This window comes from Chelonia mydas, chromosome 8 (genome assembly GCF_015237465.2).
Source record: "Chelonia mydas isolate rCheMyd1 chromosome 8, rCheMyd1.pri.v2, whole genome shotgun sequence".
NCBI classification, from domain to species: domain Eukaryota; kingdom Metazoa; phylum Chordata; order Testudines; family Cheloniidae; genus Chelonia; species Chelonia mydas.
In genome coordinates this window covers 83,677,013-83,690,147 of record NC_057854.1, presented here as the reverse complement: position 1 = coordinate 83,690,147, position 13,135 = coordinate 83,677,013, and the positions used below count along the sequence as shown (strand labels likewise).

The window sequence follows — 13,135 nt, the reverse complement described above, 5'->3', positions numbered from 1 at the left end:
TTCTGCTGCAGGGCCAGTTTGTGACCTTGGCACAATCTCCACACCTCCTGAAACCACGATAGTAATCACCTCTATAAAACTGGGAGATTGAAGGACACTGCTGTAAATGAGATGTTCCAACTCAGCTGAGCCAGCTTGGTACATAAATATTTCATCTTCTCTGTGATTTTGTGTCATATTTGTTTACTTTAGCAAAACTAGTTTGTTGGTTTGTTTTATCGTTTAGTGGATGTTTTCAGAGCATGATCCCTGGACTGGAGACCTCAGTGAGAAGTGTACAAAATTAGAGAAAAATAAGAGATGCTGGAAACCAAATTAGATACCCAGATGAGTTTAAAAAAACGGTTCCTAAGCCTGGTGTTTTAAAAACATTAAATGTTTCCAGCCCAGAGAGGTCACTGCTGAATTAATAATACATTTTTAATATGCTCTGATGTGCTATCCAATATTTCCACACTGAAAAACTAATATTGTTGCCGATTTCATTTTATAAATTAACATTGGCATTTGCAGATGGAGAGGTTTGTGAACTGAGCTGAGATTCCAGTTGGGATAGAGGAATGTTATTTCATTTTGCCACAGGTACCCCTGACACTCTAAAGAGTGAATGCATTTGTTTTCTTGCAACGATGACTTGTTGGTAAACAAGGAGTTTGTCTTATAAGGACAGCTTTCAAAGAATAAAATATAGATTTTCACATGTAAATCCTATTTTACAATGGAATATTTTTCATCTCTAGTTTTCACTTGAATGAGCTTTATTACTAGTTATGGGTGAACCTCAAACAACTTGAGAAACCTTGGAAAGTTTACGTATTTATTTGAAACTTATCTGAATATTTCAAAGTCCTCATTTTCCTTTATCTTTCTCACCATTCCACACTAATGCTTCTAACTTCTACAGTTACATATTTTTCCCTTCCTCCTAACTCTATTTCTCTCCCGACTTCCAATCTCAAGTATCTCCAGTTTCCTCTACCTGACATCCAGTATACCCCCTTCCTTTCATATGTCATGAATGGAGAGGTCTAGTCTGAAGTTTTATTGTATTTATCTGTTACAGTCTGGCTGGCTAGAAAAATCTAATCTCATGAATTCAAGGAGACTGAATCTTCACAGCCCTGCAATTTGTCCGAAGCTTTTTTGTAGTCATTTATGCTGGTGCAAAGTCAATGTAAAATGCTACTAAATCAGGATAGTAGGGCTACCCACACTTAGCATAGATATAGATGACTACACAAATTGTAGGCAATGGTGAATCAGGCCCAGATCTTCTCCAGAATTTGCCTTTGTCCAAACCCTGAGGAGTGGGAGGAGAGATACCGGAATTAATGAAACTTTATACAGTAGCCATTTTAGCAGAAATTGTTCAGTCCCCAAGATGGATTTGAATAAAGGAGGCCTGTCTCAGACTAGGAGATGGAGAGTTTCCATCAGTTCTTATCTTTAAAAGAGTTCAGTTATGATTTAGATTAAGACCCTTCTTTTCTGCAGAACCAGTTCACCTGTTTCTAATCATTACACTCTTGAACCTAATTATGAAAGCATGTTAGCTACAAAACAAGATGGAAACTATGCATTTCCAGTTCTGAAGTGTCCAAAATAGCACAAAGATGAAATCATAAGGTAGCCAGATCCTGCCCAATGGTGTGGGTGCCTTGCATCTCCCTTACAGTTTCACATAAGCAAACCTCTTTTACTTGGACTTATCTTGCTTTCTTCAGAGTTGATCAAACATCAGCTACAAGAGATAATGTGATCAGTTTTTAAGGTGGTACACTGATGAAGGGTCTGTCTATTTGGGGGGGAAGAGTGTTTTTTCAACTGAGTTAGCTCAGTTGAAGGAGTTTAACATGATTGGAAAGCCCCCTTAACACCCCTGCAGACAGTTTAACATCTTCAAAGCTGTGCGAGCTGGTTGTGTGGTAGTCTAGCTGGAAGCCTAGTTTTTTCAAAATTGCCTACAGTTGCACTGCTGCAGCGTTTTAAGTGTTGACATACCCCTAGAATTTGAAGTCGTTGTGTCTCTTTTGAAAATGAGACTTGGGCTCGTAAGTCACTTAGGCATTTTTGAAAATGTTACCCCCCATGTCTGCATGGGTGTTAAGGGAGCTTCTACCTTGGCTACAACACAACCAGCTAACACAACTGAAAAGGTGTTAAACTGTGTCTACATAGGTGATAACGGAGTTTCAACTAACTTGACTGAGCCCCCAACCCATCTACTCAATCCAAGAGTCTGCCTTTTGAAGCAAATTGACTCTTGTAATGTAATGTCTTTAAACCAACAGGTTAAAGCAATTGAGATGTTTCAAAAATATAGTGTTATTAATTAAATGATGAGGGCAAGACAATTGTCTTCCCATAATGTATCACAAAGTCACTTAAACCATTCTATGTATAATATATTCAGATAAGAAAACAAAACACCTCAGTTCCTTGGCTACCTGCTTTGGACGGAGAAACTATTCTTGTGGTACGAATGGTATATTTCAGGAAATCAGTACCTGCATTTTTCATTACTGATTTTATCTGTGACCCAACTGTATTTATCTTATCTATTCCAATGAGGCTAGGAGAACATACAGATAGTGTGTCTCAATTCTGTCTTCTGTCCCCAAGTCTATCAAAAAAGAATATGTTGAAACATTTCAGTAGACTTCTTCCTTAGTTAGACAACTCCTTTAATTGTAATTAGTGTTTCACAACCATTTGGAAGCTTCTTTAGGCATTTACTGCTTCATTCTGATCAAGGTTAATTGTAGAATTCTTACAGACCAGCAAAGAGTTAAGAGACTTGCCAGTTTTGTGCAAAGGATCTTTACAGGACATGACTGATTATATCTATATCTGCTAAATTGGAAAGAATTAGGCCAGTGCTTGATGCTCCTCTTATTTAGGTTTTAATGGCTTAATTAATAAAGAACTCTGAAAAGCATTGCAGATACTTTAGATGTGTTAACACAGGGATATACATAGGCTAATGCTGATGCATATGGCTTAATTGTTGAAGTTGTCTTTCTCATTTTAATTTTACCTACTAGAAAGTCAATATCCATTGATTTAATTTTGTTAGAAGAATTCTTATCTCCTGCCCTTCTCCAAGAGACAAAATCTTTATGTAGTCTATCTTATATTCCATTTGTTGATTCTCTCTAACCCTCAAAGTTACTTTAATTAACAGTCTCTGTTTGAAGTGGACATAATTTACTTTAATTTTCAAAAAGCTTTGGATAATGCCTTTCATAAAAGACTATTAAGGTAAATAACAAGAGGGTAAAGGGAAAAGTCATGTTGTGAATTAAAAACTGGTTAAGCAAGAAGAAATAGAAGTAGAATTGTACTGAATGATTACTCTTCAGAGTGGAAAGCAAGTTAATAGTGGGGCACCACAAGGGTCAGTATTATTTAATAAACTAAAGCTTTTGTGGAGAAAGCGGAAAATAAGCTGCTGAAGATTGCTGATTGCACTAAGTATTTTCAATTAGTTAAGAAAAATTGTGAGACATTGCAGACATTTTTAAGCTAGAGATGGATCCATTGCAGTTCAGGGCAATGATGGGTGACCTCTGTAGGCCAAAGTCCTTCCATCCTATTCCAGGAAGAATTGGGTCCTCCCTTGAACAGAAGGTCCTGTCCGTTTTCTTGATCAGAAAGAAGGACATGAGTCAGTCTAAATTGAGGTTATTTATCCAGAAGTTTTTTCTTTGTTGATCTCTGGAGAATCTAGTTTGAACTAGTATTTGCAAGCCTCTCCAGATGGTACTTCTCTGGAGGTGTTACAATGCAAGTGAATTTACCTATGCACTCCTATTCCCCCACTGTTCTTAATTCCTGGAGAAGCTGCGGTCACTCTTCCCCCTAGAATTATGTATAATCCCAAGCCCACAATGATCCATAACCTTAATACAGTAAAATCTCCAACAATATTTCAGGAAATTGGCATATGCATCATAGGATCAAAACTGAAATCTCAGATCTAACTCCCTTTGAATATTGGGTTGTAAGGATGCAAATCTCCGCTCTTACGATTTTCCTTCTGGTTCAAATTTAAAACCAGAAAGGACCTAACTTCTGATTTGGTTCTTATACCAGGCAAAATCTCATAGGAATGTGATTCTTGTATGATTTTTTTTTGTCAGTAATGATGATTTAGCTAACACTTGTGTAGTGCTTTTAATCCAGAGATTTCATGGTGCTTTACAATTCCCCCATGGTGATAGATGATGAAACTGGTAGCTATTACACAAGTGCTGGCCTCCTAATTGAGCATTTTGCATTCCCATACACATCTCCCCACCAGGGTCAGCCTTTTGAAGCCATCCCTCACCCATGTCATGAGGTTTTTTGTTAATTAAAACACAACAATGCTAGCAACAAGACAAACACCACAGACAAACAACACAAAACATAGATCCATGGTATTGTGGGTTATTCTTCCGCTGGCGCCAGCTTGCTTGTAGAGAGTCTGAAAAACAAAAGAAACAATTTCCACCACCCCCTAGTGGGGACAGATTATTGCTTAATAATAATAATAGTAATAATTAATTAATAATACCACCACTTCCTTTTACAAATTTCCTTGCTAATTGCAGGAAAAACAGAAGAATTACCTCCAGGCTGTCCTTATTTTGTTCTATAGTCAGGCTAGTGAATTACCCCACTCACGGGTCATTTATGAAATTTATGAGGAGGTGTACCTCAGTTTCCTCTCTTGTACAATAGACCAAGTTTGCAATAGTTTCTCTGCTGTACCAAGCATTAAGTTTATTCTCAGGTAATAGCTGAGACCCAGCTTCAGATTTTAGCACTGTACACACACACACACACACCTTAAGGTTAACCTGTTCCCCTTATTTTCAGGCTTGACTTGTTTTTTCACCTCCCTTTCCTGGAGGGCCATAATCTGAGTCTTCTAGTAACTTGACAGGTTTCAGAGTAATAGCCATGTTAGTCTGTATTCGCAAAAAGAAAAGGAGTACTTGTGGCACCTTAGAGACTAACCAATTTATTTGAGCATAAGCTTTCATGAGCTACAGCTCACTTCATCGGATGCATGAAGTGAGCTGTAGCTCACGAAAGCTTATGCTCAAATAAATTGGTTAGTGTCTAAGGTGCCACAAGTACTCCTTTTCTTTTTTCTAGTAACTTGTTTGCTGACCAGATGTATTCATTATTTGCAGCTCCTTTGTGCCCATCAGCTTGATAATTTGCATTTACACAGAGGCTTACTAGCTTGCTTTTGGATCCAAAGCTAGTAGCAGCTCAGAGACTGTCTTAAAAGGGAAACATTCCACTTCCAGTAGAGTTCTGATTACTTTCCACTTTCATCTCCTGCTCCAAAACACAGAGATCTGAAAAAGAAAGCACAACCTATTGTGGCTCCTTTTGGAGCCCTAATAGGATTTTAATGAAGTACCATGTTTTATTTGCATTTCTTTTACCCCTTCTCCAATACACACTGCACACGTCCTGGGAAAATGCAAATTCCTTCCATATAGTTTAACCTCCATAACATTATATTAGCCATATTAATTTTACACAAGGTGTAACTGCCTCCCCCATGCCCACAGAGTTTTCATGCGCACCCACCAAAGCAACAATCTGATCCCCCAGAGCCACCCCAAGGCTCAGTGTTCCCATCATTCCTCCCCTTTTCCTTTTCTTTTTCCTGTGCACACACACAAAATTCTCTTTTGCCGAACATCCCTTGCACTGTGATTACTCTTTTTTACACAACTGTACCCGATTACACTCCCATCTTGTACAACTAGACACAACCAGGGGCAGCCAAGTTAAGTTCCAATAGAAACCCCTTACATTCCTTTAGTGATTTTGATTACATTACCCAATAGACAAACAATTTTGATCAGATTCTCTCTCCACCTGCTGCCTGCAGCAGTCCCTTATAGACCATTTCTGTGGGAAAAGGGCCCATTTTCCTTCAGAATAGCTGTAAAGGCTTCTGGGTCAGAAGCATAGTGGTGATAGTAGCCACTCTACCTGACCCCCTTGGATAATTTAATTACCAAGCTTCCATCCAATGTCACTGCACAGAGTTGCACATATAGTTACATTTATATAACTGGGTTTTATCATTAAACAAAAACTTCCTTCTTGTAACACCACAACTGTTACTGTTTTAACATCTTCACAACAGTTACCTTTTACCATTTCCACAACTCCCAAATGTTTACTTTCCTTCAAACTCTGTATTATCAATTTTTGCAAAAGCTATTTGTAATTTTTCCCTCACTTCTTTAAATCACTTACTCCTACATTTAGTTCTTTAAGGTAGTGCAATTTGTCTGTAACAGCTTAGCCACCAAGTACAATTATTGCCACACAGCTGCCTTAACCTATGCTGTCTTTACCTTGAGTCTGTTCAAAGAGGCAGTAAAACATTTGTCTCCATGGATGCCCATGGATCTTTTACTCCAAAAATTCCAATGGAATACAGCAGACCTCCCTCATACTTTGTCCAAAAAAACCAAAAACATCTCACATAAGTATCCAAAGTACCCTTCATTAAAACTTCAGAAAAACAAAAGTGTGGAAAGGCAGGGGAAGAGGTGGAAAGAAACCAATTAAGCCTGTCAGGTCAGTTTAAAGTATAGGCTACCAGCAGCAAATTAAGTAAACCGAGAAAAAGAAGAAGGAAAAGAAGAAAAGGATATAGTTAGCTTGAGCCAAGAGTAGGCTCCCTGAGTTGAAACAGTTGGGAACCCTTATCCCCAGGTTCTCATTCTGGCTCTGGGAGAAGAGTGTGGGTTGTTACCCGCTCCTGCAAACCCTGCCATTTTGCACTTTGAAACTTTTTTTTCCCCTTCCCCTTCTTTCTCTCCACTCCCCCAGGACCAAGTCCCAGCTCCAGTCTCTAAAGGTAGTCTGTTAACCCTGCTTTTGACTTTAAACCCTGTTGTGCCAAATCATCTTTAACTACCCCTAACTAATTTACAACCCTTCAGCAGCCCTTGTTGAAGCAGCACCAAACTTGAAAGATTACTGGCAGCTTCCCATAATGCTGCCCTTACTTCAAACCTCTCACAAGCGGACTGAAGTGCTTCCTTTCCTTGGAAGGCATTCAGTCCCCATGGGCAGGGACCTTCTTCCACTACCCATTTTCCAAGGAGGGTGGGCTCCTCAGCCACCCCCCATCCCTCTGGGTCCCCTAACACTTCCTCCATTTCCTTTTTAATCTCATCCCAGGTTGACCTCTGCACCTGGTATGGGCCCTGGTTCTTCCTTATCCATTTATCCAAAAAATCTTTTACCCTGGCTTGCCAGAACCCACAACTACCATCACGAGAGTTCACGATACCCCCTCCAAGCAGCTGTGCGGACTGTTGGGGAGGGGGACTTACAGGCTGCCACTCACCTATCCGATGCGATGTATCCAAGTCACGGCACCAAGATGTTCGGCGGCTTATTCCTTCACCCACTTACTTCCCTGGTCCTTCTCGCATGAACAGAGAGCAACAATACCTGAAGTCCAAAGGTGCAAACAATTCGATGTTTTTGGGGGTGAACTTCCAGCAAGCATGATTCCAGTTTCCTTCCTTTGTGTCCCCCTTCCCAGCTCTGACACCACAGAGCCTTACCTGTGTCCCTGTTCCCATTCCTGCCCTTAGCTAAACATGATTCCAATTTCCCCACCCCCATTCCCATTTCCCACTCACCCACCCACCCATCCATCCACTTCCTGATTGACTGCAGACTATATAGTAAAACTTGAGTTCTGCTTAGCTATACCTTAACCAATCATTTTACTGAAATTTAACTAACCAATCCTAACATATTGTAACATGATTATTTAACCAATTATATCCCACCACCTTAATTAGTTTGCACCAAGCAAAATTAATTATACAGCAGACAGGAACAATCACAGAACCAGACAGAGATTATACAGACAAACAATGGGGAAATGGGGACTACAGTGATAGAACAACAAAGAAATGAGGATTTCACATCCCAGCTATTGATAAGTGAGTTCTTGCCAGACAGGATGCTATCAAACTAAGTTTCCTTTTACATCTTCTAGGCACTTCCCTTTCTCTGGAGGCGATAGGCATTATCAGGACAGGATTGTATTCCTAACAGCCCAATAACACCTTATTTCAATGTGACTAGGTTGGAATGTGAGGATGTGACCACCGGTCGCTTCGCAGCTTATGGCTGCCTCTGTTGCTTAGCCAAAGGCCTTAGCCTAAAAACAGGGCCTCAGACTGTCACAGTAAGAGAAGTCCCTGACACCGGCAGATGCTGATTTTGATTCTTTCTTTTATACCTCTATAACTAGCTAAGTGATAAGAATACACCTAAATTCTTAGAGTATAGGCCTTTACAGACAGGCCTGAATATCTATATCCTAACAATACCCTTCCATGCATCCTGTTCTCAGACCTGCAGATTCAGGTTCTCTTCTGCTCAAGTGGGCCTTCCAGTGTTTGGGACATTTTTAGAAGGTGATAAATGCCTTCAGAACCTATTGAAGTCAATGGGATTTGAGGAGGCTCTGTATGTGGCAGGAGTAGTCCCTAAAACACTAGTCTTAGGGAGGCTTACAGCCAATGTTAGTGTGAAATAATTAAACATAAGGGGAAATGCATTAAGTATGGTATGGAAAGGGCTTTGCACAGAAAATTCACTCAGTGAAGCATATCGACAAAATATTTTTCCATTTAAATAGTCTAAAGAAATAATCCCTGAACACTAATGTTGCTTAGTAACAGATCTTACTTGTTCCGTCAGTACTTGTGAGTGACAGATTCAAATGACCGGCCTCTTTGTAGCCCGTGTGAAATGAATTGGTGGTCTCAGTCCAGTTACTAGTTGACAGGCACCCACATCACAAATGATTCATCATGTCTCGCACTAATTGGGACCATCGCTGGCAGTGTCAGCAGAGAGGAGGAGTGAATAGCAGTGGAATCTACACTATCCACTCATCCTTTCACTAGAGGTGGTCCCTTTATGTCACCACTGAGGCACATGAATAGGTTGAGCTGGAATGTTTTTTCCCTGCTGCTCCCCATGCTGTGGATAATTTCTAGGGTTCTCACTCCAGCACCTTTCACAATCATGAGACTCACATGGAGGCTATAAGAAAAAGCAATAGCATTCCATAAAACTGTGTGTAGAATTATGCAAATGATCTGTAGCACAAGACCCTTAGTGGGTATAAAGACTCCGTTGGGCTTCAAAAAAATAACAGTGCTTAGGCTTCAATAAATAATCCAAAATGGTTTAATTCAAATTTCCATTTTGACAGTTATTCAGAAGGCCAATGCTTCAAAATTAATAGCTGCTCGACCAAACCATTGGCCTTCAGAATGACTAAGAGAGTGAAAATTTGAAAGAAACCACTTTGGTTATTTATTGAAGTCTAAGGGCTATTATCTTCTAAAGTACACTGAAGTCTTTACACATTGAGTGAATTATACTTGTGAATTTACCTGCATGCATTTAAATTTAAAGGGGTCTTTTATTTTCTTTTAAGAACTGTGATATGTTTATTGGTGTTTGTTCATGAAGCCTCAAAGAAAATTAAAGGCTATTCTGAGCTTTCTGAGTCAGTCATTTCTGGGCCTCTCCCTTCACAAATCAGGCTTTTTATTGGCAAATACATTTTCAGGTTTATTTATAAGGCATCAGTGACATTCAGTGTTCAGTTATAGTACTGTAAGTTAATCACTTTTATATGCTGTATGGAGTTCTTCGCCTTTATAAGTTGGTGTTTGTTCTTTCTTGGCATAATGTTAGAGAATTTTATTAGAAGGTAACCACATACAGAGCTTCTAATTGGAATCTTTTATTTCTTTTTCTTCTAGGCTGTGGATATACTTTTGCAGCATGGAGCTTATGTCAATGTTCAAGATGCAGTGTTTTTCACCCCATTACACATTGCAGCATACTATGGCCATGAACAGGTAATTAATGGGCAGAATCTGACAAAGATGAAGGAGTGCACTCACAACAAGCCACATGTAGGTTTACTGTCAGCCAACCTGTCTTTATATTTGGAAGGGTCCTACTAGAGAGAGGCTGCACAGATTGCACATCCTTAAGTTATGCCTTTAACTATATCCGATATTTTCATGTGTTTGAAAGTTCATAGGAATGTGGCTATTCATGTTTTAACTACCCACTGCTAGGATCACCAGCCAAATTTACTACCCCGCAAAAGAGTTCTTGAAATTAGATGCCATTCATGAGAGAGAGTTTTTCTAACCTATAACAGGGCTTCACATCCAGAGATATAATTCATACAATGCTGAACCTTGAAGCTGCCTTGTATCCATTAGGTGTATCAGTTTAAATACCTCTACAGAAATGTGTATAAATGACCCATGGTACTCAATAACAAAAGGATTGGTGCACCTTTGTTTTAATGGGTGAAATCCAGGCCCCATGAAAGTTAATGGGAAAACTCCTAGTGGATCCAATGAAGCCAGGATTTCACCCAGTGTGTTGTGGATGGAAAGGGCCAAATCTTGCTTGTCTTATTCTCACCAGCAGTGAAATTTTAAAAAAGCACTGAAGCCTTGGCCCTAAATTATCATCAGACCCTCCTAATCCCATTTTTCTTTGCTAATATAGAAGTGTCTGTGGCTTAGTGGGCAATATACTCGTTTGCACCGCAGGAGATCCTTGGGTTCAGAAGTAGCCTTGTGTCTGTGTTGGCTTATGTGAGTCAGTCCCTGTGTCTTTCTTTTCCTGGAAACATGCATATGCTGGGACATTTTCAGAGTTTCAAAGCATGACCTCTCGGTAGAGTATATTTTTCATTTCACTGAAGTTTACTTAGAGTGCGTTGGAGAGTCATTCCCAGGAAAATGCTTTTGAAAGGACAGACTCCAAGAGAACAGATGATTGAAAACTCTGTACTTCTATGGTTCAATAACAGCCAGGATGTGCACAAAGCATGCATTCCTGCACCCTCCTTTTTTTATATATTCACCTCATCATCCAATAACATTAAGAAACTCTTTACATGTTGGGCTGAGAGATTAGTTTGCTTATTTCCCGTGAACCACTTTTGAACAAATAGTCACAGTCTCATGAAATTATGCTAAAATGCATATGGTGCTTTTGTGATAAGGGACTCTACTTTCTGAAGGAAGCTACAGCTCGACATAGCTAATTTATGGATGTTAAGGACATTTACTTTATTATGCTGACTAGGTCAGTTAAACAAATAAGTGTGTCTTTTTCCCAACCCCTTGCTATCCATATCATTTTTTAAAATGAACTGATATTTGCTAGTGAACAATGTAATATTTTATAGATATATAACTTACAAATGGAATTTATAATGAGTTTCATGAAAATAAATTATATATACATACATAACCCAGTTTTAATTTAAAAAAATAAAGCTTTCTCACTCAAGATGTTATGAAATCCAATACAGAGTAAACTTTAACACAAGAACTAGGGATTACCAAATGAAATTAATTAGTAGCAGGTTTAAAACAAATAAAAGGAAGTATTTCTTCACACAATGCAGAGTCAAGTTGTGGAACTGCTTGTCAGAGGATGTTGTGAAGGCCAAGACTATAACAGGGTTCAAAAAAGAACTGGATAAATTCCTGGAGGATACGTCCATCAATGGCTATTAGCCAGGATGAGTAGGGATGGTGTCCTCAGCCTTTGTTTGCCAGAAGCTGGGAATGGGCGACAGGGAATGAATCACCTGATGATTACCTGTTCTTTCCCTCTGGGGCACCTGGCATCGGCCACTGTCTCAAGACAGGATACTGGGCTAGATGGACCTTTGGTGTATGCAGTATGGCCATTCTTATGTTCTGGTTTCATTGAAATGTTTGTTTTCGCTTGATGTTCTAATTTACATTGATGAAATATTTAGGTTAACCGCCTCTTGCTGAAGTTTGGTGCTGATGTGAATGTGAGCGGGGAAGTTGGAGACAGACCCCTCCACTTAGCTTCTGCCAAAGGGTTTCTTAATATTGCAAAACTCTTGATGGAAGAGGGCAGCAAGGCAGATGGTAAGGGAAGATTTTAAAAGCACATTAAAATTATATTTTGTATATAGTGTCAAGTCCTGACACATACTTTGCACCAACCTTGGATTTTGCTTTCTGATACTGTGTGTGCATGTGTGTTTGTGTAATGAAGTTGGTGAAAAGTGCAAAAAAAATTCTGGGAATATTTATTCACATTCTAAATATGCTTTGTCTATGATTCTGCCCCCTTTGTGTTGGCGTCTCACGAATAAGCTAGAGAATTAGTTTATTGGCAAAAGTGCTCATAGAAATAGTGAGTTGCAAGTGAATGCTGGAGCATATTAGGGGGAAACAAATTTGAAATCATAGTCAAAAGTACTCACAGTGGAAATTTGTTTCTAAGAGTTATGCTGGTCTGACCGGAGAAGAAGAAAGAAACCATGTGATATATGTGTCCAATCTAACCAACTCAGATTTTGAATATCAAATACCCACAATAAACTGTTAGTGAATGAGCTACAGATGAAGGATATTAAGTAGAAATTATGTGGTAAATATTTTCAAGTAATAATGAGGAAACCATAATCTGTTCATGCACAATTTGAGAACAGAAAAAGAAATGGAATGTTTGTAATACATTATTCATTATAAAATTTAAGTTTGTGTGTCTGTGTGTGTTTAATACATGATCGGGTGGAATGGTGTGAAGGTTTGTTGGCATAAATATTTGCATTATTCCCAAACTAAACATTCTGAGTGAGTGTTACAGATTATACCAAGCTAATGCCAATAAAACTGCTACACAATTCTACACCATTATATATTCTGTATATGCCATAGATTAAGCAAAAGAAAAAAATTGTGTTGTGGAAATATATGTCAGGGTTTCTTTCATCCCACTAGTTGTAAAACCATGTGCTTTAGTTACCATGGACTAGATTTGCTGTTCTCTTTCAGCTCCTTTATATAGCTTCAATAATATAAAGGGCACAAAACTTACCAGAAAAGGCTCCCGGTAAAACTCCCTGGGTAAGGAGGTTCCCTGTACAGTGCAGAGACAGGAAAATGAGTCTATATCAATCCCACTCCAAACCTTTCTTGGGGTGGGACATTCTTGGGGTGGGAGGGATTGCATGGGCAGAGTGCTGCTGTGCTCCAACTGTTCT

The 13,135-nt window shown here is 39.1% G+C and overlaps 1 protein-coding gene across 2 annotated transcripts in view; it reads left to right on the top strand.

The window, feature by feature from the left end:
* The window catches only part of LOC102939068 (serine/threonine-protein kinase TNNI3K), a 165,698-nt gene that overhangs the window by 27,580 nt on the left and 124,983 nt on the right, over window positions 1–13,135 (top strand). For both annotated transcript variants that reach the window (XM_037906085.1, XM_007062560.2), the window contains exons 6-7: window positions 9,834–9,932; window positions 11,873–12,011. In XM_037906085.1, the coding sequence (XP_037762013.1) occupies window positions 9,834–9,932; window positions 11,873–12,011 (238 nt within the window). The remainder of the gene's footprint in view (window positions 1–9,833; window positions 9,933–11,872; window positions 12,012–13,135) is intronic.